At 35.1% G+C, this 14,485-nt stretch overlaps 2 protein-coding genes across 9 annotated transcripts; both read right to left on the reverse strand.

Annotated features, from left to right (window-relative positions):
• Positions 1-2,320: 2,320 nt before the first annotated feature.
• Positions 2,321-5,060, reverse strand: LOC146956118 (Ribosomal protein L4/L1 family). Its single transcript, XM_085726780.1, has 2 exons — positions 3,897-5,060; positions 2,321-2,650 (listed from the first exon to the last, which is right to left on the reverse strand). The coding sequence occupies exons 1-2, from the start codon at positions 5,001-5,003 to the stop codon at positions 2,537-2,539; spliced, it is 1,221 nt and encodes a 406-aa protein (XP_085582906.1). The 5' UTR covers positions 5,004-5,060; the 3' UTR covers positions 2,321-2,536.
• Positions 5,061-6,510: 1,450 nt separating this feature from the next.
• Positions 6,511-14,140, reverse strand: RVE8 (Homeodomain-like superfamily protein). 8 transcript variants are annotated; one of them, XM_085726803.1, is made up of 9 exons: positions 13,764-14,140; positions 13,614-13,671; positions 13,373-13,496; positions 12,739-12,861; positions 12,490-12,606; positions 12,007-12,116; positions 8,842-8,901; positions 6,874-6,993; positions 6,511-6,792 (listed from the first exon to the last, which is right to left on the reverse strand). In XM_085726803.1, the coding sequence occupies exons 1-8, from the start codon at positions 13,952-13,954 to the stop codon at positions 6,889-6,891; spliced, it is 888 nt and encodes a 295-aa protein (XP_085582929.1). In that variant the 5' UTR covers positions 13,955-14,140; the 3' UTR covers positions 6,511-6,792; positions 6,874-6,888. The 8 variants fall into 8 exon arrangements, with proteins under 8 accessions (XP_085582929.1, XP_085582917.1, XP_085582952.1 ...); XM_085726791.1 differs by having other exon boundaries at positions 12,739-12,879; XM_085726826.1 differs by having other exon boundaries at positions 13,760-14,140.
• Positions 14,141-14,485: the final 345 nt, after the last annotated feature.

The raw sequence follows: 14,485 nt of genomic DNA on the forward strand, positions 1-14,485 counted from the left end.
AAAGCACACATATATTTGTTTTCTTATTTTGTACGTGGATGATATTCTACTTGCGATTCCTCTCTAAAAACTTTGATATGAAGGATTAAGATGAGGCATGTTATGTCATTGACATTAATATCCATAGATTAAGATCCGAAGGCATTTGGGGTTTATCACAAAACCTACATGAACAAGGTTTTAAAGAAATTTCAAATGAAAATTTGTTCAACAAGTATTGCTCCCATTTTGAAGGGTGATGAGTTTAATTTGAACCAATGCCCTACAAATAATTTTGGGAGAGAACAAATGAAGAAAATTCCTTATGCTTATGTTGGAAGTCTTATGTATGCTCAGATATGCAAAAGACCTGACATTGCGTTTGTTGTTGGAATCACAAGAAGATATTAGAGAAATCTAAGAATGGACCACCGGAAAGCTGTAAAGAAAGTGTTGAGGTACCTTCAAGAAACAAAAGATTATATGGAGACATTTTTACGATGGTCGGTGGAGCTATTTCAAGGAGAAGTATTAATCAAACGATGGGTTTGTCTCCTGTTTTGAGGCTAATTCTCAGTGTATGGCCTAAGAGTTTTATTTTTAGGCTTTATATCTCTAGGCCTTTGAAAATTTTATGTGATAATTCAACTGCTCTCTTTATCAATAACAATAAAAGTGAAAGTCGAAACAAATATATCAACATTAAGTACTTAATAATTAAAGATAAAATAGTGGTCATTGAACACATTAGTAGTGACTTAATGATCACTGATCCTTTAAGTTTAACTAAGGGAATGTCACCACAGAAATTCGCGGATCGTCTAGAGAAAATGGGGATTGGTTCCTCTTTATGACTGTTTATAGAATTTACTAATAAAACTCGTATACTGTAATGTTTTCTCATATTCATGTGCAGTTTAGTTTTTGTGAAAATATATTTCATTTGGACCAAGAATAAACATATATATGGTTTATCTATTAGATTTTTGTTACCACATTACGTATATACTTGAGAAACTAAAAACGTCGTAATACGTAGATGATAATACTCACTTTTACAAGAACTACCGCTATTATTCACGTGTTTGTTTTTTAGGGAAGTTATTTGATGACTCGTTTAGGCCAATAATTAGATCCTATGGACCAAGTGGGATAATAATTTAATAATAAAACGGTTTTTCCTTTATTTTCATTGCTAGCAGAAACCCACCTTTAAGTGATCCATAGGTTTATAATGAGTGTCGTGTTTAATGGTCTTGAATATGATCGTGGTAATGGCTTTTACTTCTTTATGGTAGGATCAAGCCTATAAATACCCTTTCGTCTCTAAGTTTGCTCTCATTCTGTTATTTAGATAGAATATACACCACATTGGCCGAAAGGAGTCCCTTAAAAGAGAGTTTGATGAATCAAAGGCAATACTGTAACAATGGCTGGGGGTAAAATATGATTTCTATTTTCCACATTTACTTTAACGACAAAAAAAAAAAATTCAATACCTTAAAAGTTTATCAAGTGTCATTCTGTCATACTTTATTTTGCATATATGTTTTTTAATGGTAGTCTCATCTCACCATGTATTGTGAAAGATTATACATTAAATATGTTCTTTATTTTGTCATTAGTACTTCCATACTGGGTGTAAGTAACTTTCTCAATCCCACATTTAAAAAGTCAAACATGCTTTTAAAAAGTGTATTCTCAATGGTAACTAAAACAATTCACCCTTTTACCCTTTTTTCATCCAAATGAGCAATCAAAATGATGTTGAGAGGTGTGAAACATGTTATTTGCATTCACAATATAAATTAGAACCTTTTTTATCCACAATACTAGTTGCAAAAAAATAAATCCACTTCGAATTTAAGTATCAGAATCGAATTGAGAATACATGGAATCACACTGGTAATAATACAGACGAATCTTGGATTGACAAGCCCTCAAGTTTAGATTTAAACAGATTCATGTGATTCCGATTATAACACAAATTTGAATGTAAAAAAGTCGCAAATGTTTTGGCCACATTTTGTGCATTCTCATTTGCCGGTGTTCTGGGAATTCACCATTCTGAATGGTCAAAATAAGATATTTTAGACAAGTTTTTGTCATAGATAAAGATCATTTTACCCACAGATGAGCTAGATCTCTGTCCCTTCTTGAAGCATTACATACAAGAAACTAAAATAGTTGACAATTGTGACTCTAGCAGTAGATGTTCATCACGATCAACTGGTGTTTTCTACAGATCGGAGACTAAGCCAGAGCTACATTAGAGTAGTGACAGCAGTTCAGTGTGTTCAACAGAAGATGGCAACGCAAAATTTGAGTGGGGCTAAAGGTGTGGTGAAAGCAGTAGAGTAATTGACAAGATCCATATGAAGTCGAAATATTGGATTACAACGAGAGGAAAAAAATCTTTCATATCAGGAAACAAAATCACAACATAAAAGTTGCTATTCCTTACAATATCATAATCTCAAAAACCAAAGACAATAAAGTAAAACCTAGAGAACAACATTCAATTAGAAAATATAACTTCATTTCACCATGAGACACTTCATTGTGAGACACCCAACCATTTGGAGAAGTTGTCGAATTCTGTGTAATCAGAATCTGACACCATAGTATTGTACCATGCTTTTCCTGCAGCCTTGATAGCAGTAGCTTCTTCCTGGGAATGAACAGGGGTAATTTTGTTAATTTTTAAATAATAAACAAAGATATTCAACTAACATGGAATACATCCAAAGTAGACAAACAGCAAAAACATGCATCAAGGGAGGAAGCAGCACACATGGAATGCTCAACCATTCATCTTCATACATGGTTGAATATCTAGTTTACAGATAAAATAAGCATAGCATAATTGCTTACTGCAATTCACAGAAGTTAATCAGAGATGTCATGTCACATCTCAAATGTCAAAGTTATGAAAACATAATTCAATCCAATTACATTTAACATACATGTAATGTGTATGCAAATACACAAACAAATAAATAATCATATAACCTATAATATTGTATGTTGGAATTGGTAGTATGAAACAACAATCAATTTCCATTAGTAATATCATTTATACAAAGTAGCAAAATAAACCAAAAAGCAAATCAGTCTCTATCTAGAATCAGAACTAGATATAGAATGAGCACATGAGTCTGAATTAAAAATAAAAAGATCAGAGACAATAATCTATCTACTCAATAATAGAAGTTTAAAGAACACCAATCAATCTAAACCTGCAAGTAACACTAAAAATGAACGATCACTTTAAAAGAGTTCATCAAATGGATTTGGGTCACTGGAAATTAGCAAAGCACAATTCAAACAAGAGTGAATACACAATTTGGACCTGAAACTTGAAATTGCAGGACTGCATTATTACAGTCCCCTACATCAACAATATTTCAAAATGATCCATAAAACAACAAAAGGTGAATCAAATTCATTCTCAATTGACATATATACTAAATGAGAAATGTATTTGAAACCAAGTGGATAATGTCAATGCCATCATATTGGAAATGAGAGATGTGTTTGAAACCAAGTTAATAATGTCAAGCATGCATTTAGTTACATATACAAACAGAACAATATACATGATTATCATTTTCAAATTCTAAAGGGATGCATTAGATTACAAATCCTTACAGAGCAACATAGCCTATTATTGCTTACCAATCTAAGTTTCATTTTAGAATATCTATAACGTGAGGACTAAAACAAATTCAAGGGACCAAATTAAATCTTCACTCAAATGCAACAAGCTATTAATCTACAAGTCATGATCAGCTACACATACTCATAATATAAGCAAAACAATATGCAATCAAGTTTACTAATTACTAATTAACAACAATGTAATGGTAAAATTAAGCTCAATATTAATCTATAATAATCACAAAAGAATGAAATACCTTAGAGACAGTCTTCCTCTTCTTATCAAGCTTTTCCTTCTTGGACTTAACCCTTTCAGCTTCAGCAAGCAAAGCCATCCTCTTAGCAGTCTTAGCATAAGGATTAAGCCTCAACATAACATTGAGATTCTTCAAAGGATTCTTCTTCAAAGTGGCCCTCTTCACATCCTTCTTCACAGGCCTAACAACACTCTGAATCTCATCAGAGTTAATAATCCTAGTCAAATCAGAATTCACCATCTTAGCCCTAGGAAGCACATAACCTTTCTTCTTCTCCGAAGGCTTGTCAAAAGAACCATAAATGGAATCCAACTTCTCGAAAGCAGTCTTAGTCCAAATCACAAATCTTCCTAAATGCCCACCAGGTGCAAGCTTCAAAAGATTCAACCTTTCAACATTGGTGATCTCAACACCAGGAATATTGCGAAAAGCTTTCACTGCTTTCGCTCCTTCGGTACCATAAACAATCAAAGGACCCTTACGAGAGATATACCTACGGTTACGCATTTTACCTTTACCAGGACGGATCCCAAGGCTATCCTTGGCCTTCTCGGCATCAGGGTAAGCTCCAATTGATTTCAAAAGCTTGATCGCTTCCTTAGTCTTCTCAACACCTTCAGCAGAATCACCAACAACAAGAGGAAACTCAGGAACAGTTTCGATCCGGTGACCACGAGCGAGAACAAGTGAAGGAATAGCAGAAGCAGCTATAGCTGAAACAACAGCGTAACGCTTCTGATTCACATTGATTTTACGGTGCCATTTGCGCCAGATCCGGGTAGGAGCAAACATGCGACCACCACGACACATGTTACCGAAAGCAGCTTGTCCGGCACGGTGGGTACCACCTCCGGCAACACGAGGGATACGGGAGACAGCACGTCCGGTACCCCAGGACTCGGCGGAGGTTTGGTGACCGGCTTTGCGGCTGACGGCGTATGGTTGGCGGGCGTTTTTGGAGATATTGGAGTGAACGAAGTTGACGATGTCGGGACGGATGGCTGCACGCATGACATCAGGGATTGGGAGGGAGGTGGGAGTGTCAGTGGCCATGTCACCTTCAACGGTGTGGACAGTGACGAGAGGACGAGCTGCGGCGGCGGCCATTGTTGTGTGTGTGTGTGTTCAGAGAGAAAATGAAATGGTGGAATTAGGGTTTTGGGTGGTGATGAGAGTGTTTTCAGAGTATATATATTAAAATGTTGGGCCTTCGGACATTTCTTCTTGTAGGCTTTGTGTTTTGGGCTTTTTGAACAAAAATGTTAGAAATACTTTCTCAGGGGTCTACTTAGAAATACTATTGTCTGATGTAATAATCATATAAAGTTTGTTTAATAAATGTAAATTCTGGATTTCTAATCTCAAATTCAAGATTAAAATTGATTGTCGCATAGAATCTTAATCATTAAAATAGAGTGAGAACATAGTTCATGAAATATGAACGTTATTCCAAATAATTTTATACCTTAACGAATTTAGATCGTCTGTAATATGGTGTTGTAGTTGATTTGACTATTAAATTTAGAGATATAAACAACTCTAGAGGTTTCTCTATTTAAATTTGAAAGTCTCTACAATTGAAGGTTTGTATTGTAGTTGTAAAAGATACAAACAATACGGTCGATACTAATCGAAGGAACAAATGACAAACAATTGGTCATTCCTTTACAAATAAGAAATTGTTGGCTCCATTATTTAAATATTTATTAAGGATTTCTCATTTCTTGTGTCACTGTAAGAAAATCATTATACGATTAAGCTTGTTGATTATGCTTTTCGTGTGTAAGGCATTACTTGGTGTAATGACATTTCTTTTTATAAAAGATGACTTTTTTCATAACAGATTTAGGGCCTGTTTGTTTTGGATATTTTTGAAAAAAAAATTCTATTTTTTAACTTAAAAATCACTTTTTTTTTTGTAGTGTTTGTTTTGGATTTTTAAAAAATCTATTTTGCTTAATTTTGTTTGGTTTGAAATTATATGCCTCGTTGTTACGGTACTTATTATTTTATGAGTTTAATAGTTGCTTTTGTTGTCTTGAAGCACGGCACTCTTTTTCTTTCACCATAGTTTTTTTTTTTTTGGAAGGACCATAGTTTTATCTTATTGGTTGGTTTTCTTGATAAGGTTTTTAATGAGACAATTGTTGTAAACTCTACGTTTATTTCCTTTAGTTTTGATCTAATACGCCAAGATGTAATTTTGTTCTTTTTCTGGTTATTTTAATAAATTTATTAGAGTGCTGTTTTGAAATGTCAACATAGTTGAGATATCTTTGATGTCATGTGATGTTTTTGCACTACATTTTTTGTTAATTTTTACTTGACCAACTCCTAAAATATTATACAGAAAATTGAGAATCCCTCTTCATAATGAAAATGAGCTCAATAATCTAATGAAAAAGGTCATTTCGCCCAGGTAAAAGTGTGACTTTACACATGTGGCATATTTGGAAACGAAAACGCAGAGTGCACAATCTTCTTTTCCCAATTTTTTGATACAGACCATTAACATTATGCCATAAAAATCTGTGTCTCTACTAAGCATATGTCTAATTCATCTACCAAATCAGAGCAATATAACAATAGCTATTGTTCAAAGTCGGTAACTCGGTTGGTGAACTATGAGTTGCTGAATAAATTTTAAGCAGTAGATCCAAAGTTTGAACCTTGAAAATCAACATAACCACTAACTTATTAACATTTATCTATAAGTTGAAAAATATGTTGTGCTCTTCAGCTTTCTAACATATACTATGACTATTCTTGCTGTGGTTACAAATGACAACAGTTACATTCACCGGCTTTACACTTTACAGCTGAGTGCAATACACTCTCATGCCTAACTTCTGGTTAAGAAAAACCTCAGTCTTCCATCCATGTTTGACCAATCTAACTGTAGAAGTGTTATTACAATATAAACAAAATATGAAAGCAAAAGAAAACTACTACAAAATATGAGAAGAAAAACACACACCAAGTCAACAAATTGCTAGTGGTCAGTAGTGGTTTGACATGATACATCATTTGTTTGCTTCTTCACATCATTAGCTTCTACTGCATCGCTATTCTCATCATATGTTGACATTGCCTTCTTCTGAACAACGAAGCAATAAAGATAAACTAATTATATTTAATATTCAAGGATAATTACACAAAATTTTCACTGCACCTCATTCATAAGAACTTCTTTACAATGATTAAGCATCACTAACTCTATATTCGGCCTTAGTCCGAGATTGAAGCAGATGACTAGATGAGATAGTCATTCGCTAGTCATGATAAGTAGGCAGAAGATCAAGAAACTGAGGTGAAGTTTGATGTTGTGAGATTATTCAATCCTTTTATTAAAGAATAATTTAATGGTGAAGCTCTTCATTGCTTTCCTGTTAAGAAAATTTCTTGGACCCCAGTGGAAGGGATTCTTTTCTGTTAGCAGCCAACACTCAGTGGATTTAATCCCATTCTTGAGAATTAGGGCTGATCTGACCTGGTGAGTTGTCTTGAGAATTAGGGCTAATCTGACCTGGTGGGTTGTCTTGAGAATTAGGGCTAATCTGAGCTGGTTGTGTGATGGGAGAGTCATGGGCATCAGACACAGTAGATAACCTAGAAGGCCGAATTTGAAAGGCACGACGACATGGACGAAGATCTCCTTTTCGTGAGTGCTTCTGCCTAATTGTAATCGAGGTCTTGGCAATCTCAGCCTCCTTCCCTCCCTTCTTCTCCATTTATTTCTTCATTGCCTTTCTCAAGAGTGTCATGTTGCTGCTAAAGGGTTTTCTCTTTTCATTTTTACTTCTGAGGCCATAGATTTCAATGGTTTTTTTGGAGTTGGAGGCAAATTGGCGTTGGATGAATGCATGTTGATGCTGTAAATTGGCTACAGCATACTTTGGGAGCCTATTGATTACAGCGGCGGCACAAAAAAATAAACGAGGTGATCTTCGTCCATGGCGTCGCGCCTTTCAAATTCGGCCTTCTAGGTTATCTACTATGTCTGATGCCCATGACTCTCCCATCACACAACCAGCTCAGATTAGCCCTAATTCTCAAGACAACCCACCAGGTCAGATTAGCCCTAAATCTCAAGGCAACTCACCAGGTCAGATTAGCCCTAATTTAATTCTCAATGGGACTAAATCCACCGAGTGTTGACGGCTAACATTTTCAGCTTATTTCGAATTAGGGACTGATCCAAAAAATAAGTGTTGGTCAATTACAAAAGGTAAGATATTAAATACATTTTTTAATCTAAAAATAAATGCATAACAATTTTATGAAATTCGAGTATATGCTCTTAATTTGTATTTTTTTATAAATTAAAGTTTTCGCGAGTTGAGTCCCAGGGTTACTAGGATCGGAGAATGCCTCAAAGCTCAGAGAGAACTTATAGAGGTACCTACATATTACCTACCAATGCAATGAGGTCCTCTCCTCAGCAACTAGATTCAAACTCAGGTTCTTGTGCATAACGTTTATAGGTTGTTTAGTCTCGATAAAAATTATCTGCATATATGTTTGCACACTAAACAACCTATAAACGTTATGCGTGTTTATTAACCTAAAAACTATTTTAGTTTTTCAAGTAATTAGGGGCTTGAGGTAAAAAAAGCAATAAAGAGCAAGTCACAAGTTAATGCAGGGACATGTATTGTAGATATTATGACAAAAAATTGTGCATGAACTTGAGAGATTTGGATTCAGAGCCATAGTCAAGGGATTAAACACTCCTCTTATTTAATTTATTCATAAATATAGTGACTATGGGAAGACTTACATTGGGATCAAAATTAGTGCAGATCAAACAGAACAATGCATGCTTAGAAACCAGAATGAAACTTGGAATGAATACAATTACATTTCATTGAAAACAAAATAAACTTTCTGGGCCAGTATGTTACAAAACTATATAATTTTTACTGAGATTGATATTGAAACTTACAATGGGATCAAAATTAGGGCTAGACAAGTTGACAGTGAGGTTTCTCATTAACAACAAAACCTGCACAAGAACATCAAATATACACAGTCAGTAAACTAAGAATTACAAAAACAGTTTGTATTTGTACAAAAAGAAGTTTATTTACTCATTAGTCATTTTTTGCCTCGTTTTGATTTCCTAGTTAATGCAGAAAAGAGGGGAGGTAAGTGAATATGAGAATCAGAAGAATAGGGACATTATACGGGTGAATAAATTGGAAATACTCCCTTAGTGAAGACAGTTTGGCAAGTGGTATGTTGTTTTAAGCCTCTTAACATGGGAATTAGTGTCACTTACTTTTTTCATCCATGCACAGATAGCATTTCAAGCATATATCAGAAGTTATGAAACATAAATCAATGATGACAAGATTGAGTGCTATGCTATAGATTGAAAATCATAATGTTGTTAATGATCTTAAAAAACTGCCCATGAGCCGTCGGCTTAGTGACAAGAGTTTGACCTTATAATATCAAAGGATGAAGTTCAAATCCCCTAAGAGACAGTTGTAAAATGGTTTTTGTGCCACATTCCCCTTCCTCAACCTTTTTAGATGAAATTCAAAGGCTCTTAAAGAGTCAATTTGGCCTAATAGTTTCTCCAGAGTTAATTATTCGCATAATAGTCAGCTTGCCTTTAGTGTAAATATATAGCTTTAATAAACTTAAGATAAAATTTCCCAAAAGAGTAAAATTAACATGTGTTTCCCATGGTGTATTCTAGTGGTTTGAGTTGGGATGCTGAAGGAGTATTATGAAGGAGGTCCGGAGTTTGATCTATGCTACTAACAAATTCGCTGCCCCCCCATCAAATTAACCTCTAATATTGGCCGAGGAAAAAACAGGCGCTTCCCATGACATTTTGATTAGCTTATGTGATCTCATCTTATCTTGCTTCAACACACTGATATAAAATAATCATATTCACGCCCTTATTGAGGCAAGTTATCATAAGCTACAAGGAATCGAGTAATCATCCATTCAGCCCTATTATTCAATGTTAAGCTATTAGTATGCCTGATAATGTTAAAGAACATTCAAGACTGACAGATTTCTGAAAATGGTTCTCTATTTTAATCTAACCTCGAATAAGCAGGAAAAAAAGCACATGACATTCAAAATGGTTTTAGTGGATTTTTATTCTGTCCAATTTGATATGATAAAGTCCTCTATTTTTTCCCCCTTAATTTCAAATCATGTTTTGACTGACTCGATCCTTCAAAAAGGTTATCATAAGTTTTCTTCTTTCCTTGAAAACTGTTGTATTTTAAGACTTTCCTTTAAGAAATGGTTTATTTGGATCATAAAGGATCCACACATATAGCAGAATAAAGTTCAAATCGAAAGATTATATCGCTTCAAGTTACTAGGAGCATACAAATATTACCCTCCTCAAAATGGCCTCATAAACTTTCCTAGTTATGTGTGCAGAGGAAGAACACTTATTAATTATGAGTTTATCGGAAGATAAATTGGGTGAGGTGGAGTTTGGTTTGTAAACCAAAAGAGGATGGTGGTTTAGGGGTGAGGGATGTCAGAGTGGTGAACTTGAGCTTACTAGCGAAATGAAAATGGAGGTTAATCCAAGATAGGAATACTCTTTGGAAGGAGGTGTTGGTGGAGAAGTATGGTACTTCAAGTGTAGGGGTGTTGGAGGTTGAGGATTACACTTGGCCAGTGCATGTGTTGCGTTGGTGGAGGGATTTGGTGTCTTTGGATAATTCAAATTGGTTCATTTCCGAACTTGATAGAAAAGTGGGGAATGGGGCAAATATGAGTTTTTGGGATGTGGCTTGGAGAGGAAATCTTGCTTTTTGAAACAAATATCCTAGACTTTTCTCTTTATCCAATCAAAAGGAGGCTTATGTGGGTGACTTGGGGACTCTTAATACTCCGGAGTGCAATTGGTCGTTTTCTTGGAGATGTCCTCTTTTTGTTTAGGAGAATGACTTGTTAAGGGAGTTGTATGCGGATTTGGAAGGCTTTAGAGGGTCTCTAGACGAAGATGTGTGGCGTTGGAAGTTGGAAGAGAGTGGTGCTTTTTTGGTGAAGTCCTTGTATAAGAAGTTGGAGGGTATAATGCTAGAGGCGAGAACTATATCAGAGGAGCAAGGGAGGGTGTTTTCCTCCATTTGGAAAAGCCCGGCACCGTCTAAAGTTGTTGCGCTCTCCTGGAAGCTTCTTCGTGATAGAATACCCTCAAAAGTGAATTTGGCTTTCAGACATGTGTTACCTCCAGAGGCTTCTCAAGATTGCGTTCTGTGTGAAGGGATGTTGGAATCGGTAAATCATTTGTTTATTCACTGTGTTTGCTTCCGAGGTGTGGCAAGGATTGTTGAGGTGGATGGACTTAAATTTTGTATCGCCGCCTAATTTATTTGTCCATTGGGAGTGTTGGATTGGGGCTGAGACAAATAAGAAGGTCCGCATCGGTTACCGGTTGATTTGGCATGCCGCGGTTTGGTGCATTTGGAGGGCGAGAAATGACCGCATTTTTAATGATTCAATTTGCGGAGTAGCGGAGTTAGTGGAGGCGATTCAGGTTTTGTCGTGGAGGTGGATGTTGAGTCGTATGAAGGGGCCGGCGTGTTTGGTTTAAGAATGGTGTTGGTGTCCGAGAGGGTGCCTTATCCGTTAATGGAGCTGCTTTGGTAAGGCGGAGGTTGAGGCTGGGGTATGCGGTGTCTGCTGTCAGCTGTTTCCTGCTGTTTTTTGCGGTTCTGTATATGCCAGCCTCAGGTTTTTTCTGTTTTTTGCTGCTGGCTGGTCTCTTTCTGTCTGATATCGGTTGTTTTTTTCTGGTTTGCTGGTTTTTTTCTGTTTGCTGTTATAACAGATGGGCTTCTGGTATATCAGTGCCTTATGTAATTGTTCCCTGCTGATCGCGAGTTTTTGTTGTGTTTCTTGCACACGCTAGTAGTAAATAAATTTTGCTGATTCTAAAAAAAAAATTATGAGTTTATCATGCAACCTGTAGGTTCTTGTTTTGTCTCATGTAGTGTTGATTTTTTATCAAATGAATCAACACCTATCTGATTATATAGCTAAGTTTCATCTCAGTAGTTACTTCTGTTGAGGATGATATCAGATTATATGCTAATAAGTTTCATTCAAGTAATCAACTCACAGTTTCAAAGTTTATAGGGTCCATTTCCTTCAGCTTCTGCACATGGCCGTTTGTATCCGGATCAAAAACACTTCCAATGAAACCGTAAACTTCAGCAAAGTCCGGCAAACCTGTTAAATATCGTCAAAATGACAGACAAAACAGTGGTCACTAATTCATTCTGAAAAATGAATTAAAAACAAAAATCAACATATCACAAGATCATTTGCCACCTCGAGGATTTCAATAAACTCAGTATTATTTATATACTATATGATCCTATGCATGCAACTTTCTATATGTGAGGCCTAGTATTGTTTCACAACTTAAAATGTATGAATTTGTCGCAGAAGATTATTATGAATCACAAGATCATTTTCCACCGCAAGGATTTCAATAAACTCAATAGTTTATATTATATGATACTACGGAAACAATTTTCTAGATGCGAGGCCGAGTATTGTTTCAAAACTTAAAATTAGAAGACCTGTCGCAGACGATTACCATGAATCACGGGATTTTGTGTCCCTTGCGTTGGTATTTGAGAAGTAGGGAGCCTTGTATTAGTATCTTCAACACCACTAAGACCGCTGTTGCTGATCCCCTTTGATCCAATGTCAGCTAAATCAGTAAAATCATATAACATAATAAGTAGTGGCAAGTTCCTTTAAGTTCAGCTGGCCAATCTAGACTATTGGCATCAAAATTCAAACAACACTAAAGAGAAGAATCCATAACATGCATTATGCATACCTTCATTTCCTTGAAGATTGTTGAGTTCATCCTGACAAGTATTCATCAGCATGGACGTTTCATCCCACGAGACATACCCTGCAGGTAGAAGGGTATTTGCCGAAGAGCCAAAAGCAATGGATGCTGGTAGTGGCACCAAAACTGGTAAGTGACACAAAAAGTAGCAATTGTTAAGGATGCATGAAATCTTGTGTTTTAAGATTTCTGATATTTTGACACAAATTTAACTGGACAACAAATTTCTACGGCAATTTGGATGATTAACTCAGTTTAAATGGACGATTAATTACGTTTGGTGAATGATTGATGAATATAAAAAAATGTCACAACTCATTAACCATGTACTTAGCCACAATTTTCAAGTGTTCAACGTCAAATATATATAATATCCCTTGATCACTCAAATTGTATTCAAATATACATGAATTTCCAGATGTATGATATTCATTAGCCACAATTTGTTTTCAAATATATACATCGAAAATTGTGGTTAAATGTGTTAGTAAAAATGATAAATGAGATGCAAAACCTTGTTTTACATATTGTTCATCTACTGATCTGTTTCATTTTCTGTCAAAATAACACTGATCTATTCCAAGTAAAAAGAGAAAAGAAAAAGAAAAAGAAAACAAACCATTTTTTGTTGCTTTTTGTGGATAAGGATGAATAGCTTTGCGCTTAGGACGAGGAGGAGGGACATGAGCTAGTGTTCCATTCTTTTGAACCTTTAAGAAGTATTTTTGGGCATGACTTCGAATCTGAAATAAGTTTTAGTTTTTTTTAACAAAAGAAAAGTTATTATAGTTAGTGAATAGAATAAAAATATACTATATTAATTAAAAAAAAAAGAGTAAAGACATGGCTTACTAATTAACCTGAATAACTGTTTTAGAGCCAACAAAATCTTCAATCTTCTTCCAATCTCTATCAAATCTGAATAAAGTAGAAGATATGATGAGTACTTATGAATATTAAAAGAAAAAAAAAAGAATGATATAAGATTGAAGGTAGATGGAGAGACAAACAATTGAAGAGCTTCAAGAAACTTGTCATGTTCTTCATCAGACCAGCTTTCTCTTGACTTGGTAATTGTGTAAGGCTTTCTAACCTTCTTACCAGAAGCATCTCCACCACTAGTTGTTGTAGTTGTTGTTGGTGCTGCCATTGAGTTAGAATTAGAGTTCATGGTTTGGTTTTCTTCTGCCACAGAGAACATAATAGAAACTAACTAATTGGGTATGGCACATGTGCAGTGATAACTATAGTGATGGAGGCTCCAAACATAACACAAGTTGTCAACTTTTTACACTGATCCGAACATTTCATAATTCAATTTGATTCATTCATTCATTCATCTTTTGCACGGTCCCATTCATCAGAATCACCGTAGTGTTGTGCCCACAGACAGAATAATACTGTCCTCACGTTTCATATACACCACATGCATACTTCCCGCTTCTTACCACCACTCATATTATATTACAACAAATTAAATAAATAAATAATAATAATATTAGAAAGAAATTTAATAATATAGTTTATTCATTGGTTGCCTTTTCAAATTTATATAATTTATATAACCAATTATTTTTATATAGAAAATTCAAATTTTTATGTTAGATGTAGTGTTAGGTTAGCCAACCTTGTTTGTTGACCAACTAGTAAATGTTTTTCAAAGAAAAAGAAAATACTCTTTTAGTCTGAAAAAATTAAGTCTCATGCGGACATTTTGAAATTACAATTTTCT

The sequence above is a fragment of the Medicago sativa genome, chromosome 1 (assembly GCF_051527215.1).
Source record: "Medicago sativa cultivar Bolivia chromosome 1, Bolivia_mono, whole genome shotgun sequence".
Lineage (NCBI taxonomy): Eukaryota > Viridiplantae > Streptophyta > Magnoliopsida > Fabales > Fabaceae > Medicago > Medicago sativa.

Bases quoted from the DNA above. Each gene is read 5' to 3' on its own strand.
- LOC146956118 (XM_085726780.1), bottom strand. From the start codon at position 5,003: ATGGCCGCCGCCGCAGCTCGTCCTCTCGTCACTGTCCACACCGTTGAA. The intron at 2,651-3,896 runs GTATTTCATTCT...GTTCATTCCCAG, and splicing joins AGAGGAAGACTGTCTCTAAG to GAAGAAGCTACTGCTATCAA.
- RVE8 (XM_085726791.1), bottom strand. From the start codon at position 13,954: ATGTTCTCTGTGGCAGAAGAAAACCAAACCATGAACTCTAATTCTAAC. The intron at 12,880-13,372 runs GTTTGTTTTCTT...GTCACTTACCAG, and splicing joins ACAAAAAGCAACAAAAAATG to TTTTGGTGCCACTACCAGCA. The intron at 8,902-12,006 runs GTGAGTTGATTA...GTTCTTGTGCAG, and splicing joins ACCCTATAAACTTTGAAACT to GTTTTGTTGTTAATGAGAAA.